Source organism: Battus philenor, unplaced genomic scaffold, assembly GCF_028537555.1.
Source record: "Battus philenor isolate CCGP_79_NKW_IND1 unplaced genomic scaffold, ilBatPhil1.0.hap1 SCAF_22, whole genome shotgun sequence".
NCBI lineage: Eukaryota > Metazoa > Arthropoda > Insecta > Lepidoptera > Papilionidae > Battus > Battus philenor.
The window spans coordinates 5718040-5735057 of NW_027181685.1; the positions used below are offsets into that span (position 1 = coordinate 5718040).

At 32.7% G+C, this 17018-nt stretch overlaps 1 protein-coding gene across 2 annotated transcripts in view; it reads left to right on the forward strand.

The window, feature by feature from the left end:
• The window catches only part of toy (twin of eyeless), an 88429-nt gene extending 72963 nt beyond the window's left edge, over window positions 1–15466 (forward strand). For both annotated transcript variants that reach the window (XM_068766843.1, XM_068766844.1), the window contains exons 8-10: window positions 6371–6552; window positions 7966–8123; window positions 14106–15466. In XM_068766843.1, the coding sequence (XP_068622944.1) occupies window positions 6371–6552; window positions 7966–8123; window positions 14106–14194 (429 nt within the window). In that variant the 3' untranslated portion in view covers window positions 14195–15466. The remainder of the gene's footprint in view (window positions 1–6370; window positions 6553–7965; window positions 8124–14105) is intronic.
• The last annotated feature ends 1552 nt before the right edge of the window (window positions 15467–17018 follow it).

A 17018-nucleotide genomic window follows, 5' to 3' on the forward strand; every position in this document is an offset into this window, starting at 1 on the left:
CAAATTATTTAAAAATAAAGAAATATGCCCCGTCATTCTGAGTTCCATAACTTTTTAAAGTAAATTTTAATGAAGATAAAGTACTGTTAAAAGTCATCTGTATCACAAACAAGGTCATCATAAACAATAACCCACTGTACAGTACATTCATTTGTTAATCTATCACAAAGGAAATCGTCCCCTTTTAGTTTAAAAGTACAATACATAACTATTTCAACGAACATCATAACTATGAGAGAACACAAATAAAACAAATATTTATAAACAAGTATAAAAACGTTACTGAAGCTTATTTATTAGTGAAAAAGAAAGCACGAAGTACACTTTCATTACATTCATACAAATAAATATCTCAGCTCGAATGCTCGAACAATGGAAAACAATTCAAAAGTTTTATTTTTCGAGGCGGAGCAAGAGTTTTCTTGTTCGTGGACAAAAAAAATGGCGACGTTGTTTTCAGCGGCGAAGCGGGGCTAAGCTCTACATTAACCTCTCGTCGTCGGCCGCTGTTTAACGTCTCCGGACAGCCAATGGCTCAGGGCTACCGGTTTCAAAAATTTAGCTGAAACATAATTACGTATGCCATTGTATCGTATTTCGTGTTATTGCAATGTGACATTAATTTGCATTTATATTTGTAATTTATTTATCAGTTCAAAGTTATGCTTTCTTCTCAAAGCATATAACTTTGATAAAGAAAATTAAATACGTTTTAAATTCATTAAATAAATGTCACGCGTGCGTGTTTTTTAATACAAAATCGGCCATCTTAAAAATAAGTGTAAAATTAATACACTATAAAATGTCCCATACATTTCATTGTGCATTAAGTTTACAAAAACTGATGTTTTGAAAACCTAAACAGAGAAAGACTATTTTGCTACAAATTTATACGTTGTGGTTGGCTCTACTCAGATGATCTCTTGGGAGAATTTCTCTTTCGATTACTTATTGTTTTAATAACTACCAAAAAAACCTCTTATATGTCGTTTAAATTTTCATTAGTGAAAATAATTAATTCTATATAGAGATATTAAAAATATATTGCGAAACATGATAATTTTAAGTTGTTTAAGTTGATAACTAAATATAACAATATCTAAATTAAACAACGAGTTTATATGTAAAAGATGAAGTCGCTCTACTGGAAAAATTCTAGTACTTACAATTTGTTAAGGTGTCAAATCGTTATGCTAAGCAGGATTTTTTTTATTTTTAAACCGCTTTCATAATGTTCGCTAACCATCATCTTCTGAGGTATGTGAGTTGTAGAACGGAGGAGATAGAAAAATGTGCTTACTTTCAAGGGCAAATTGATTTTTTTGCAATTAAGTTGCCTTCCTGGCGATGATTCTAAAATGCAGACCTCAGACCAGTCAATCAAAATAAAGCGTAGTGCGTCAGCAAAGTGAAGAGAAGATTTTGTTATGGTCTCGAAAAACGCTAAATGCTTTCAACCGGTCTTACTGGGAAGTTACAGGAGAGGCCATGTTTAGCAATGAATAAAAAAACGTCTTACGGCGGAAATGATTATGTTGATAAAGTTGTCTTACTCGTTTTGTCTCTATGGTATGAAAACTATAAAGGTTTCCATTACAATTATAACACAGTTGTAACTCCAAATGCATAATTATAAATTATACGTTTCATTATTTATTAGTTTAATAACAATTCAGTTCGGTACATTTTAATAATTAAAATAGTCATTGATTATAACCTACAAATTTATTTATTAATAAACGTTGGGCAACAATAATACTGAAGTGCTGAAATATAACAAACAAAATATAATGGAAGCTAATGAATTAAATTTTATGTTTACAAACACAAATCAATTATAAATACTTCTGTCAGTTGTTACAAGCCATTAATATAGTGATAGTATTACACAGGTATATGTAGATAATATCGGGTGCTTATTAATAACTGAAAAAGTTATTAACAAGCTATAGTTATACTCTATTCATAGTATGTAAAGATGTATATATAAGTTAATACATGTACATATTTTTCTTTTGAGTACATAATATTTTTGTGGTATTCTAAACTATCTTGTACAATATATTTGTCGACTGCGTGCTACTAGTCCGTTTATTTCTTGCCTTGACTGATTAGACCGCCTATTGTATTTTTTTTTAATAATTTTATTTCTATACTTTTTGTGTTACGTGTTTTATGAAGAGTTCTAAATAAAAACTTCACTTCTGTTTAAAATAAAAACATAAAAATTTCGTCCAATTACTTCGGCCAAATTTTAATTGTTGAAATGCTATTTTCAAAAACGCTTTTACCAGCCCTAAATGGAAATGCGAATGATGCTCAAGCTACATTAGACTTTAACACTAATATGTAAAGTTGAGTTTTGTTTATTTGCGTACAAAGTGAGGCTTTCGAGGAGGGTTTGAAATCGTTACGTATTCGAGCGGCCACCGCCACGTGTTGCCCCGAGCTTGGGGTTCAAGGCTGTGTCGGAATGGGAAGTAGGCGCACCATAATGTTGGACTTTTCTTATTAATTTCTTCCTATTATACCTTTTATGACTAAGCTAACAATTTTAGTCATCATCACAATATGTTATGCATTGAGCCAAAGATGGCAAATTTCGAGATGTCTAAAATGAACAAAGCATGAGAGATGCTTCTTAAAAAATGAAATCAATTAAAAAGAAAGACAGGGTATGAAGGCACACAACGAAGAACGCTTATCCACAAAAAGATAGTTGATAGAAGATAGAAGTTGATAGATGCCTATACCTAGCAATGGGTGTCTATCAACTGAAAATAATAAGAAGTAGATTACGTGGCAGGGATAGGACCCGGGTTCATCCATGCAATTTTCACCTTCCAACAAAATTTGAAATGATTCTACTAATTCGTTTTTAAATAAAGCTCACTAAGATTTTTGTAATTTCAACAAATATTTTTTTTTAGATTTTCTTTAAGAAGAGTAGCATTTTATACAACTCCTTTATGAAGTTAATTTACAGAGATAAATAGTATTTTATTGTAGCGCTTGTATTATATTAGCACATTTAATTTTATTATATTTCTCTGCGACTTTGTTTGTTATTTTACTATCCCATGCCGTTAAAACTTTTACCTAATATTTTGAAAGCAGTTACAATGTAACCAAGTCTGCTGTTCAATAACAAAATCCAGAGATTTAATTCATGAACAACATGTAAAAGGTTTCACTGTGGATTATTTACTTAAAGTTGAGTTTTATGTATTGTCCCACATTGTCATACAAACATAGTCACCGTACACTTAGGGAATGGATATCGATCCTCGAGCCTATACTAAGCGCAGGGGAGGGAGGAATTTCCTGTCGGGTGGGGTGTGTTTTGAAAAATTGGCACCCGACACACAACAAGCTTTTTACTAAAAAAAACTTGCGAATTTCAATTCTATCTCCTTCGTATTAAGGAAGTGAGATGCTGTTTGTGTTGGCGTTTGAATAAATGAAAAGATTTCTGGCTGTGTTCTGATTTATGTACTATTACTTTTTGTTCTCTATTTGATAGATGGTGTGAGTAGATTTTGTTTATCGAGTGCCGTTTTTCCGTCAAAAAGCAATGCCTATAACTAAATTTAAGTAATTTTTTATATGTAAAGAAAGCTTAACAAAAATAAGCAATCTAGATACAAAAATATTTACAATTATGGCATTTTTATTGACTTGGTCGCGTAATAACAATATTATGTTTAGTTTCATTTACTAAAGAGCGCCACTGTAATAATATTTCGTCAACTATAAGGGCAGGGGCGTAATTTATAAAAGGCCGACGGGAAATGACGTAGAGGCGGGAGAAAGGCCTGTCATCGCTGTCACGAAGAAATATCTATGGACTGAAAAGAAAAAACGGAAATGTCATAATATTTTACTTTGACATGGGGACCCTTATACATAAGATTAGGTCGATGTTGCCATTACACGTCTTTTTAAATAATATATTTAATGCTTGTAACACTTTTAAAATATTAATATTTAATGTTTTAACGGTTTTACCTGACAAGATTGAAAAAATGTTAAATGACAGCCACCACTAAAATAATTGCATACATAAAAATGTGCCATTTTATTGAGTATATCTAAAACATTAACAGATTTATAAACTAAACTAAAAAACGGTAATGTTAAAGGATTCTTTTATTCGAAATTCAAAATGATTCTTTAGTTTTACCTTTAAATGTATTAATTTCATTTAGAGTTATTTTTAGTTATTAAAGTACTAAATATTACAGAAAATATAACGATTTCTGTACAACATGTAACACTTTTGCATGTATTAGAATGGAGCAATTTTTCAATATGTACTTATATATGTTCGGTACAGTATATACGGTCGGATTTTTGTGAGGGTTCAAATAAAATATTATCGGTAGAATTCCGTCGATTCTGTTGGAGGCCGAGGCAATAATATTATGACATATTGCCTCCTATACGACCTCTTTGAACACGCCTAGTATTCGGGTTTTCCCTATTTTCTTCTCAGTAGGCAATTTTAGGCTAATGTTGAGCAGAAATATAAAATACGCTTTGATATAAATCTCGAGTACGTTTAGATATTACCTTTTTAAATATCGAATAATACCAAATAAAATACTTGTAACTAGTTTACATTAAATTAACAAATAACTTTCAGATTTTTTACTATTATAAATAAACAAAAAGTTTTAAATAATATTCTTAGAAATATTCATATTATCCATTTGAGAAATAGGAATCTGGCAGCAAAAAGCAGCAAAGCACAGGCGCCATATTGCTATCATGTCTCCATGACTGCCAGCGGCGGAAGTGACGCGCACGTGAGGGCTACTTCCGGTGCAGCGTTCCGTTTCGCACGCTTCAATGTCACAATATAATATCCACAGTTGGCATAATTGAAACTTAGAAACTTTGTTGTCATGACGAAAATTATCTTTTAAAAATATATCATTAGTTTATATAGTAGTTAATTATTAAATATAGTTTACTTAGGTATTTTGTGTAATATATTTATCCATTTGACAGGTATACATTTAGGTTAAAAAAATAAAAACTTTTAAAATTCAGTTCTAAATTTGAATTTTTTTTTCTTTTTTTAAAATATTAGATTACGTGTATTACAAATACAAATTATAATTATAATCCATCTGTAATTACAAACTGTAAATATCACGTCGTGTTTGGTTGTTCGTGAGTGAAAGTAGTGCAATGTTTTTAATTACCACGCGGTGAATAGGTGTTACCGAATTTAACTTTGTTAATAGCTTTGATTAACTCCACGGGCTGGCGTTAGGGCGTCGTAGTTTATTAAAATCATAATTAAAGGTGATATTTTATCGCCTATCGTGAATTTTATAAGCTTGTCACACAACTAATTTATGTACGTGATATAGTTCATATTTGGTTACTTTATTTTGTATTGACGCTATGCCGATGGTGTCTACTAGACCGCACTAAGAAAATAGTAATAATACTATTTTAAAGAACATTGTACAGTAAGATCTGTTCCTTGGGAAACAAATATACTTAACTAAAAAACTCTCAACTAAGGTAAAGTTGACGATATAACTAAAGTTAACTTAGGAAAGTCTCTTATGGTAAGAAAAATTGTAACACTGTGAGGAAAATCACAACGATTTACTTTTCAAGTATAAGGTTAGGTATCCCTAGCTGTAGTAGGCTATCCCTGGCTGTCAACGTTGAAAACAAAAAAAAGTGTCGATTAAAGATCACACTTTCCATTTATTTTAAAAAAATTGACTTTGCGTTCGTTATCTGTAGTGTCATTAAACGGCAAACAGCCTATATCTAGAAAGTGAGAAATTTTACATTTATCCAGGAAAAAATCAAAGCTTATGTTGAGGAAAGATTGATCAACAAAACATATTATTACATTAAAGATTGTATAAGAGACCACAGGCATGTTGCCTGAGACTACTATCATGCAATGTGATTGATTGATAGCATTAAATTGAAAAATTCTCGTTAAAAGAATAACCATCGAGTTTCTTACTAGGTTCTTCTCTATTGCTGCAATAATCATTATCATTATTGCCGATAACACGGCCACTGCAAGGAATAGGTCTTTCAAAGATTGCCACAATGATTATTATCAAATCAAGATGGCCACGATAATCTGTCTTGCTGTGCCCACAATGGTGTTAAGAGTCACTATAGAATTTCTTGCCAGGATCTTTTCGATAGAAATAATATTCCCTCCCAAAATGAAGTAGTATGAGAAAGAAATTAAGACCAATAACACTATGTATAAATATATATTTAAATGTACACTATATCAATGTCTTAACTGTTTGAAGGTGCTCAGCAAGTCCTATAAATATTTGTTTTATACAAGCACAAGCTAATCGATCTGCTCCATCAGGTGTGGTTTTCCAACCGGCGCGCCAAGTGGCGACGAGAAGAGAAACTGCGTAGTCAACGACGGGAAGCTCCGGCCGCTTCGCCCCCTGCGCCTCCTGCGCCACGGCTGCCACTCAACGGCGGATTCAACTCCATGTACAGTCCCATACCGCAACCAATCGCCACCATGAGCGACACCTACAGGTTAGATTATTAACTAATAATTAAGTTTACAAATCCTGCATAGGTTTGAGTGTGCATTTATAATAAAGCTTCACCACATATCCTTCACCTTCCTTTTCTTAGTTCTAAATATAAAATTAAAGGTGTATTACTTAATAAATGTCTTAACTTAATTAAAATAAACTTTGTTTGTCGACTCATTTACATGGTTGATTTTATAATGCATACATTCCGAACTGGTGGTTGCTTACTATTTATATTGTTAAAATAATTGATGATTCAAGTGCGCGTAAATGCCTACTGGAAAATTTTGAATTAAGAATTTTGATTTTTTATTAATTTCAGAATATATAGTAATATTTACTTTCATGGTTATTTTATAAATTTTTAATTTAAACTCACTATGTATTATTTGTATCGAATACTTCAATGTTGCAAATTTTAACTAATTACCGTAGTGAATAGGCGAATAATAGTTGCTATTATAGTTAAATACCTTGTACTATTCTTTTTTTTATTTTTATGTATTTTATTCCCAAATCGCACCTTTAATTATTGTTTCGAAAAGTAACGTCCTGCTATGCGAATACAAAAATCAAATAACTTGAACCCTTACTGAATACCAGCGCCAGTATTTTAAATAAAAAAACAATAATAAATAAAATAAAAAAAACAATAAACAATCCATTACAAGTATCTTTCGGTACAGATAGTTATTAACATATAAATTTGTATCTCTGCTAATAACTTTGAGTTGCGCCATCTATCATCGAGGGGCGACATTAATTAAACGGCGCGCGAAATCGAGCGGCAAAGATCGCGCCTCCTTGGGTTTCCCGCCATTGCACCGAGACGCTCCAAACTACGAAGCCGAAGGTCGGACGCCTTTCCACTTGGATTGATTTTTAATAGTGAACTACGGGCTTTAGCTTTTGTCGTGCAAATTAACTTACCGAGACGAGAAGTTTCCCTTTAGTTCGATCAACGGTACAAATTTATGTCAACTTTTTATAACGTTTTTTCTTTCCTTGTACATTTAATTGATATTACAACTGTCTTTATGTCAATAACTTATCATTTTTATAACTTTTATGTATACGACGAAGCTAATTATAAAAGTTTAAATTGTATGTTCTTTTTTCCTCATCTCCTGTTATTATTATAGGTGATGTAAATTTATATGTACAATTAAATCGTAATGGAATTGTATTTACTCAATTATTTAAACATCATATTGTAATTATACAGTATAGTGTTGCATAATATTTTATTTTCTATTATATTATAACCAATCACCTTGTATACTACAATATAGTATTATATAATATTTAGTACTAAAGCAAGTGTATATGAATATAATAAATTTTATGCATAATGTATGTCAGACTAATTAAATCTTCGACATGATATTGATAGTGCGCTTGTGTCCGACAGTTCGATGTCGGGCGGGCTGCCGTCTTCGTGCCTGCAGCAGCGCGACGGTGGCTACCCTTACATGTTCGGCGACGTGTTGGGCGGCGGGTATTCGCGCGCGCCCGCCGCCCACCAGCAGCACGCCGCCTACTCGCAGCCACAGCCCGCCGCCGGCACCGGTGAGCGACCTTACATTATTTTTGTATTCTTCGATCTACTACTACTTTTATACTTTTCGACTTACTACTACTTTTATAATTTTCCTCTTACTACTATTTCTATACATTCGACCTGCTCTACTTTTGTATGTTTTGACCTAGTACTACCTGTATTCTTTTTGCTTTACTACTACGTTTATACTGTTTGACCTCCTACTACTTTTATCCTTGCCGATCTACTACTTTTTTATTTTTCGACTTACTACTGCTTCTGTACTTTTCGACCTACTGCTATATCTACTACCTACTACTCTTTACTTAAAAATCTTACCTTCAGTTCTACAGATTAATAATTACATTATTATATTTACAGATTTTTTAACACAATTTATTTTTTATACTAAACCGATGAAAACGTAAAGGGAAGGAGGGTATTTTCGAACATAAAATATCTTTACAGTTACCATAAACTTATTAAAATAATCTTACTATTAAGTAAAATAACTATTCTATATTAAATCTTTATTAAAATAAAGAAAGGCAATTTAGAAGATTACATTCAGTCATATCCACATAGGATCATTTGCAGTGACCACTTGTGTACGCCGAGAGGAATTCCAGAAGAGCCCAATTTGATAGAAACTAGAATCAGATTAAGCTTCCCTATAATAGCAACCTTCAACTTAAAGCTACGAGGGTCCTTAACTTGCTCTGTCTGAGAAGAGACTACAACGAACTCATGCAGGGAATTTAGGGTCACTTTTACAATATTACTAATATAGCAGTAGAGCAATTTTTTCCTGAGCTTTGTTATCATTTTAAAAATCCTTCACACTTCAATTCGAAGTTTTTGTTTATTGAATATCACTATTTCTTTATACTTAATAATATATTGGGAATAATGTTGTTTGTATTGTCATAATTTCTTTCATCTTTTCTCTAAAAGAATCTTAAGCACACAACATTACAAAAATAGTTCTCTTCTGTAGGATTAAAATTATATCCTTATAATTTTGACACTAATTTAGCTATTCGTACTTACTTCTCTACTGATGATTTGTTAGCAGCGTGTATTATAAAATTGACTGCGTTTACGCCTTGTCAGGAGCCATATCTTTTTCCTATATCTACCTTTTATCGTACGTACGTATTTGTTGTTGCTATAGTGGTTTGGTGGATATTTTTCACATATTTAAGTGAGCGGCTGCAATATTTGTATAACACACAAGATGTAGATCGCTTAACTCTTTGGGTACTTCGAACTAGACTCGTTAACTACTACTAACTACGTTACTATTACTTTGACACTCTCTGTCTACGCAATACAAACCGCGACGCATACGCCACCAAACTTTAGTGTCCTGAAGGTAATTCTAATATAATGACGGGGCTATTACAACTTATTTAACAATGTAAAAACACAATCACGATATTATGAGCTATCTAAGCTTTTGCCAACAGCTGATTATAAGGATTACATTTTAATCGCTATTACAACTGTTGTTATAAGATTTAAAAAATTACTTTAATATCTGATCAAATTTATTCTGACACGTATATTCGGATATTAACATCATCGTCATCATTTCAGTTATAGGATATTCACAGCTGGATATAAGCCTCTTCGATAGATTTACAATCGTACAAGTTGGAAGCGGCCTGCATCTAGCGTCTTTCAGCGATATTAACATATGACCGTAGTACAAATTAAAGTAATGATTAAATCTTCAACGTATTTAGCTGCATTTCGTTGCATAAATCTTTATAATCATTTTGTCTACGATTCGAGGAACGTTAGAAACAATCTGGTTTAGAGTTACTGTAACTGTAACATAATTGAAGTAACTGTTAATAATTTCAACAAAGATAAACGTAGTACCAGTGAAAACGTTTCCTTCAATAATATTAAACTTAATAATGATTTTATTAAGTTTAATAAAAATTTAACAAAACGTAGTTGGTATAATTATTATTTTATAACATGTCTAACGAAATGTATAAGTAAATATAATAAAAATTGAAGGAATCAAACTCGGGCAAAATATTTACCAACTTCGTAATAAAATGTAAAAAAACGCCGAGTCAAGAGCAAGGGGCGTCTGGCACACAAGACCGCGACACCGCGGGGAAACAAGAAATAAAAAAAATAAAAAGGAAAGAGAGGGAAAAATAGAAGCCCGCGTCCCGATTGGATTTGCCGTTGTCTGTTCCTTACAAATGGCTTTTAAATTGATTTTGAATATCGAATGCTTTCGTTAAAAAATAGTCGAAGCCCAGATATTTAATTTACATTGGCACGCGTCCAAATTCTAGGAAATTCGCGGAATATTACCGGATATCCGTACATTGTACAAATCAATAGTTGCTACGTGCATTTATTATAAACTGTTATCATATTTAACAAAATTTTGTTGTTTCTAAAATTTCACTGCATATGTTTTACAGTTTGCCGTGTAATGCTTAGAGTCTAATAGCAATTTCATAATAAAATTTAGTAAATCTTTATTAAAATCACTTTCACTTTTTGCATGTCATGACAAAATTTATGTGACATTTTGTCATGACATTAGCTGGATTTGATAGCAATTGGAATCAAATTGATCTACCTTTAATAGTATACTTGAATTTAAAATAAAACTACGAGTATACTTAACTCGCTCTTCTTTGAGAAGTGTCCACAATAAACTAATAAATATGATTACAAATAAAAAATTACTTAATTTTGGATCAATTTCACTTACGTCCGTAATATAAAAATTCATCCTCGGCTATATTATCACTTAAAAATCTTTTACGCTTAAGTAGAATCTTTTTACTGTTTTTATCAATTTATTGGTTCAGAAGATTTCAGAGATATCAGAGGATATATATGGGCGTGCATTGTAAAAGAGTATAAAGTTGTTAGAGTTACTAATTTTATAAAGCGTAGAGAAAGGTACAAGCTTAGTTTATTAATTCTAGTGCTTACTTTATGAAATGCACAATAGGACAAATTACTTTCCAGTTTACCTATATTTATTACTTTTAAATGTTTACCTTTTTTTACTACTAACTGACTTTATACTTTCAAAGATAAGACTTCAATAATAATGTGATCCTTAAAAAATATAGTAAAATATATGTATCTGCCAAAGTGAGTAATTCTTCAAAAAGTGTACATAACTGATATTGTTATTTTGCAAAATTAATGGCAAGCTCACTGTCGCCTAAAGAGCCACGGAGAAGGCTAAATTACGCACAGGATTTTTCATGCGAGATTGAATCAGGAATGAGGTCCGTAGCCGAACGAAAGTAACCGTTATAGTCCAGCTGATTGGAAAGTTCAAATGGCAGGCATTCATAGCGCGTAAAACAGATGACGGCTGGAGCTTTAAAGTTCTGAAGTAGACACCACGTACCGGTAAGCATAACGAAGGTCGTCCATCCAAAAGGTCGATAGAACTTTGTTGTGGCTTCTTATCAGTCTTATTGGAAACCTATGGGGAGCCCTATATCTAACAACGTAATGTCATACGGCTGAAATAATGATGATAATCTTTCAATTGTAACTGAATGAAAACGTAGAAGTTTGAGATTTATTAGTATTCATAGAAAGAGCATCCCATGCGTAGGCGTTCTATTGTTTCCCGCGCCGTATCTCTCGCGTTTGATATTATATATCAGTCGGCGGACATTTTTAGCCGTAGGTGGCGGAAAGCGGTATGAATTATTGTTGTTTGAGGCGTTCCGCGCATTGTTCGCCGGTCCCCACCGACCCCCGCCGCCGCGAGCGAACAAAAGACTTTTTCGCAACTCAAAACGCACGCTCGCGTTTCATTTACTCTTTTGCTGACGGCTGCATTTTCAGCTTGGCGCGGTATTAAATAATACAGGTTTGTTCCACTTTTACCTTTTGCTACTTTCGCATGATATGCAGAACGTGTCACTTGAATGCGTGACATCCCGCTCAGTAAACGTAAATGCTTTAGGCGTTTATGTTTACTAAGACCATCTTTTTATATAAAAACTTAACTTTTAGATTCAAATATTGGACGCATTCCATGGTACGACCCATAGGCAGAAAATTACATATTTTCAAGGCGTGCAGTAACAATTATTGTAATAAGAATAATGTCTTCTAAAATGAATAACTTTTTTGTGAGAAACTTTGTACGGCATTAACTATCTATGTAATGTCTCTGGATATTACTTTGTTTTAGTGGAAATCCATCAAAGATTTGAGTTGAAAAATAATGCAGATATATCAGTCCTCAAACTGATTCTAGTTTCTAACAATTTGGGCTTTTCTGGTAATCTCTTTTAATGAATAACTGAATAACTGAATATATGATCTCATGAATCTTAGATTCGTCTTTTTCGATTTAAAAGAAAACTGAATTACTAGTTTATATTGTATTTTTCTGTACTAACTTAAAATAGTACGTTCACCACTGTTTTAAATAGAATAAACAGACAAAATTTTTGTGTACCAAGGTAACAATATTTTTTTTTTTAAATTTTAATATGAACAATTGCACAGACAAAAAGAAAAGATAGAAAAGTAATATGAATGTAATATGAATCCTGATAATGTTGTCGTTATCAGGACGAATGGTAGCACAGAGAATTAAAATGAATGGTGTTACTGCCAACTATATATAATCTATGATCCGATTATAAAGATAAAATCGATTTTTCGAAAGATTTTTTCATTAATATTAGTTGCTTGTTCTTCGGCAACGTTCATTTTAATTTTGTCCTTTAAAAATGAAATACCTTGTATTTAAAATACTACTCGATTTTTTATATCATAGCAATGTAACATAAAAATCGATTTTATTTTTAATTAAGTAAGTATTAGTTTGTAGCAGCAAATATTGATGTCGAGATATGTATTGACAATTGATCTATAAAAAGTAACCCAAAATCATATCTTTAGTAGGCGTTTTATCGTCTGATTTGCCTTTTAGTTTGTAAAGAATCGATACAATCTTAATGTAAAGGCTACATTTTGCGTTTCAAATGGTAGGGGACATCGGACGGTCAGACACAGACCATTGAGTAAACGAGGCCCGCAGGAACGCTGCTTAGAGTCGATAATAACTCGTAATGAATGTAAACTCTAACCCCTCGACGCGGAACGAGAAGCCGTTATCGCGGGCCCGCACGCGCGGATTGTGAAGCTGTTAGGTTAGCACACGGCAGTTATTACGCACTTGTACATTATGTACGTTTACATAATTTTAGTTCATATTAAATTATGTAATTTTACATTTTTATCAGTTAATAATCCTTTTTTAGTTTATTGAGGTGCTTTTATGGATAGAATACTTAAACACTTTTTGCAAAACATTTACTTTACTTTTGTTCCTTTAATTTCACTGTCAATAAAGTAAACATATATATAGATTGTTCGTGTCTAGTTTTATTACTGTTGAGTGAGACGTTTATTAGTTTTTTTCTATTAAACTTAGGAGCTAACATAATTATGTTTGGGGTTGTGTACGCCTACAATACGCAAATATATTAAAATTTTTACTTCATCGAATGTAAACGTATATATATTGCCTCGTGTGTTTAAAATAAAACATAAATAATTAAATATGATTATGAAAATTTATTTTAGTGATATATTGATTATAATAATCTGAACGTTTCGTATTGTATAAATGTAGAGGAACAGCACACGTCATCCGCAGACGTGTTGATAGCTTTATGACTGGCGGTGGGATATAATCGAAGCGAGCGAACATACCGTGTCCAGATAACGCGATTGTGTGTAATAAACGGAATGCAATTGCAATCCTATTAGACGTATGGCTGAGCCGATATTGATACATGGCGTTACGAGGTTTCACATTAGATTTTGCCAGCACATGCCTGCCCCTCAAATTGATTAACGCGTGCAGAAATTATATCTCATGTTTACCATAACTAAATACTGCAACATTTTATTAACATAACACTCGTTACAATAATTTTGTTTTATAACATTATTAACAACATATTACTTTATATTCTTAGGTGTGATATCGGCGGGCGTCAGTGTGCCTGTACAAATTCCATCGCAGGGACCAGACCTCGCGTCGAACTATTGGGGACGGCTTCAGTGATCTCAGCTATTCGGGTTCCCGCATCGACTTCTTTCGATGCCTGAGAACCCGACCAACGTACCGGAGTCTCCATCTAGCGGAGAAATCGCGCACAACTACGCAGACTCCCATTTGTCTATGAACGCCGCTCTGAACATGACCGCCGGCCATGACGCCGCGGTTCTGGCGGGAGACATGCAGCAAGAACAAAACTCCGTGTCGTAAGTGTATGAGACTGTAATATTTGAATTTATCGCAATATTAACCGAGTGATTTCTTTTCTCAATGTTTAAATGGTGCAAGTTAATATAATTTATATTATAGTTTTCCCAATCTAAAAAAAAACACCAGTTATGTGTAAGAAGCAACTGATGATGTTCAAACCTAGTACTAAGTGTCCGTAGCCATATACAAGGAAACATTTTGCCTGCAACCTGCATTAAACATTTTTGTTATACATCTTCTCACAATAATGTATATATCAAAACGGTACGTATTTCCTTGAATATGGTTAAATAGGTTACAAATATTATAGCAAAATATTGTAAATATAGGTAAGCGCCATCTATTGTTGAGTAGAGAAATTTCCTTAGAGATGAAAATGTCTCCAGGGAGAAAATAAATGTAAATCGTTTGTGCCAACGTTTGTAATAATTGAGTGTTATACGCCCTTAGCGAGCACAACCCTTTTATTTCTTTGATCTATGCAATAGGGGTGAGAAATATTAATGCCACAGAGGAAAGCGTGGCAATAAGCTTCGTTACGACGATTTGTTGGGCGACCCCGCGCATCTCAACAAATTGTCATACGGATCGAGCATGTTTGTATTCTTGTATAATAATCTTGTAATAATGGATGTTGTACTTTGTAACTGCAATTTCATTGTGGCACATTATTTTCAATACCATTTAATTTATGTTATTTATTTTTATAAAAACTAAGGAGATCAATATTGCTGTGATTAAATTAAAATAGTTATTTAGGTTTATTTTTATTGTCGGTATTTGTACGTAAAGTGTAAACGAAACCTAAAATTTGTCACCAGTGTATATATTCCACAACCTTGCCACTGGAATTTTTTCTGTCCCTGTGAAATGAAAAATTGTTATAAATTTTGATGAAGTAAAAAAAAATTATTTGTTAATTGCTAATTTACGGGAATGCTGGTCACCCAGCACACAACAGCAAGAATATGCAATACAAAAGGCGTAGATAATACCGTATGTAATTTAATTTGAACATAAGTGTAAAATAAATTATTAATCGATTTAAGTGCATATAGATTGAGGAGATTACAGTGAAATTTATTAATAAATATTGTATTAACCATTCCATCATCTTTTTCTTAATTTCCTTTACGCAAAAGAAAAACGACGAACGACGACTTCCAATTCATAATTCAATTTGACATAAATGAACACTCGAGTGTATCTAATGTTGTAACAATAGGGCAATGAAGAATGGGACAAAATATTATTATTTGCCGTCGACAGATGGCGCGGTAACAAGGAATATCCGACCCTATTGCGCGACTGTTAGGAACCCCATCGCTATTTCCCTGGAAAATTATACCGTTAACTATATTTGGGCGGTACATATTAATTTTGCGTGTTAGCTCTTTATAATCCAAACTCTGTTTTATACGAGGATGTTGCACACAAATGCATTTTCCCCCAGATGAATTGGTAAGGGTGGAGTACAATGGGATGGGATTAAATGTGTTGTAGGCATTATACTGATCTAAAGTTTTGTCGGGACTGCGGATAGAACTGTACGGGGTGATTAGTTCAGTCACTTTACATAAACATGTTTATACAAATAGATTAAATAAGATTTTAAAAAAAGAATTCAAAGTACGTCTTTCTATTTCAGTACTTTCTACTTAATAAAAAATATATTATCTTGCTATGGTTTTAAGAGAAACGTACATCTTATCAATCCACATGATTCAATGTTCAGGTTTATCAAGTTATAGAGAGATAGAGAGGTACGGTGCTTGGGGTTGACGGCTCGCGTAGCTGGTTCCAGAACCTCCATGCGACTCTTCCTACTTAAGAATATTGTACATATTATAAAACTATACTCAAACGTATCACCATTTTCGCCGTAGGACGCTTACAAATGGACATAGGCTTCTCTCGAAGATTTCCAATAGGATGTTAGAAACGGCTTGCATCTAAACCTTTCCGATGATTGGAAAAGGTCATCCATGCATGCGGGAGATTCTTCGCTGCATATGCTGGTCCGTAGACTCTAAAACCTTAATACACATGAATATACAACAAACAACAATTAAAATTTTAAGTTAGAACATTATACAGATGTTGTGTTCTAGAGGGAAATATTCCCTAAAATATATTTCCCCGTCTTCGGTATACACCAATTGTCCAGATTACTGACGCTTATAATTGGTTTAGATTTATCCCGTATGTCCCCTCGACGATCGAGCGGGCGGGCTGCGTTTGATTTCAATTCGTTAATCATCATTACAAATTAAGATTGAATACAAATAAATATTTAGTTATATCTCGTCTCAAAATTTAATCAAGCAGCTTTTAATAAAGATTATTGATAGATATCAAAACTGTCGTATAATTAGGTGGAAGGAGTAAAAAGATATGTTACAAAATATTTTTTAGTATAAATCTATGATCAATTTTACTGAACGGGTAAAAGCGAAACATGAAAGTGAGTAAACATAAATAATATTTGTTGGTGAAAGTCTTTATAAATCAATCTATAAATAATAAGTAAAATTTTAATTATTTAATTTTACAGTTTCTAGTCGGGTTCGAATATTAGTATGAAAAATATAATTTTAAATATAAATTAATAATTACTACT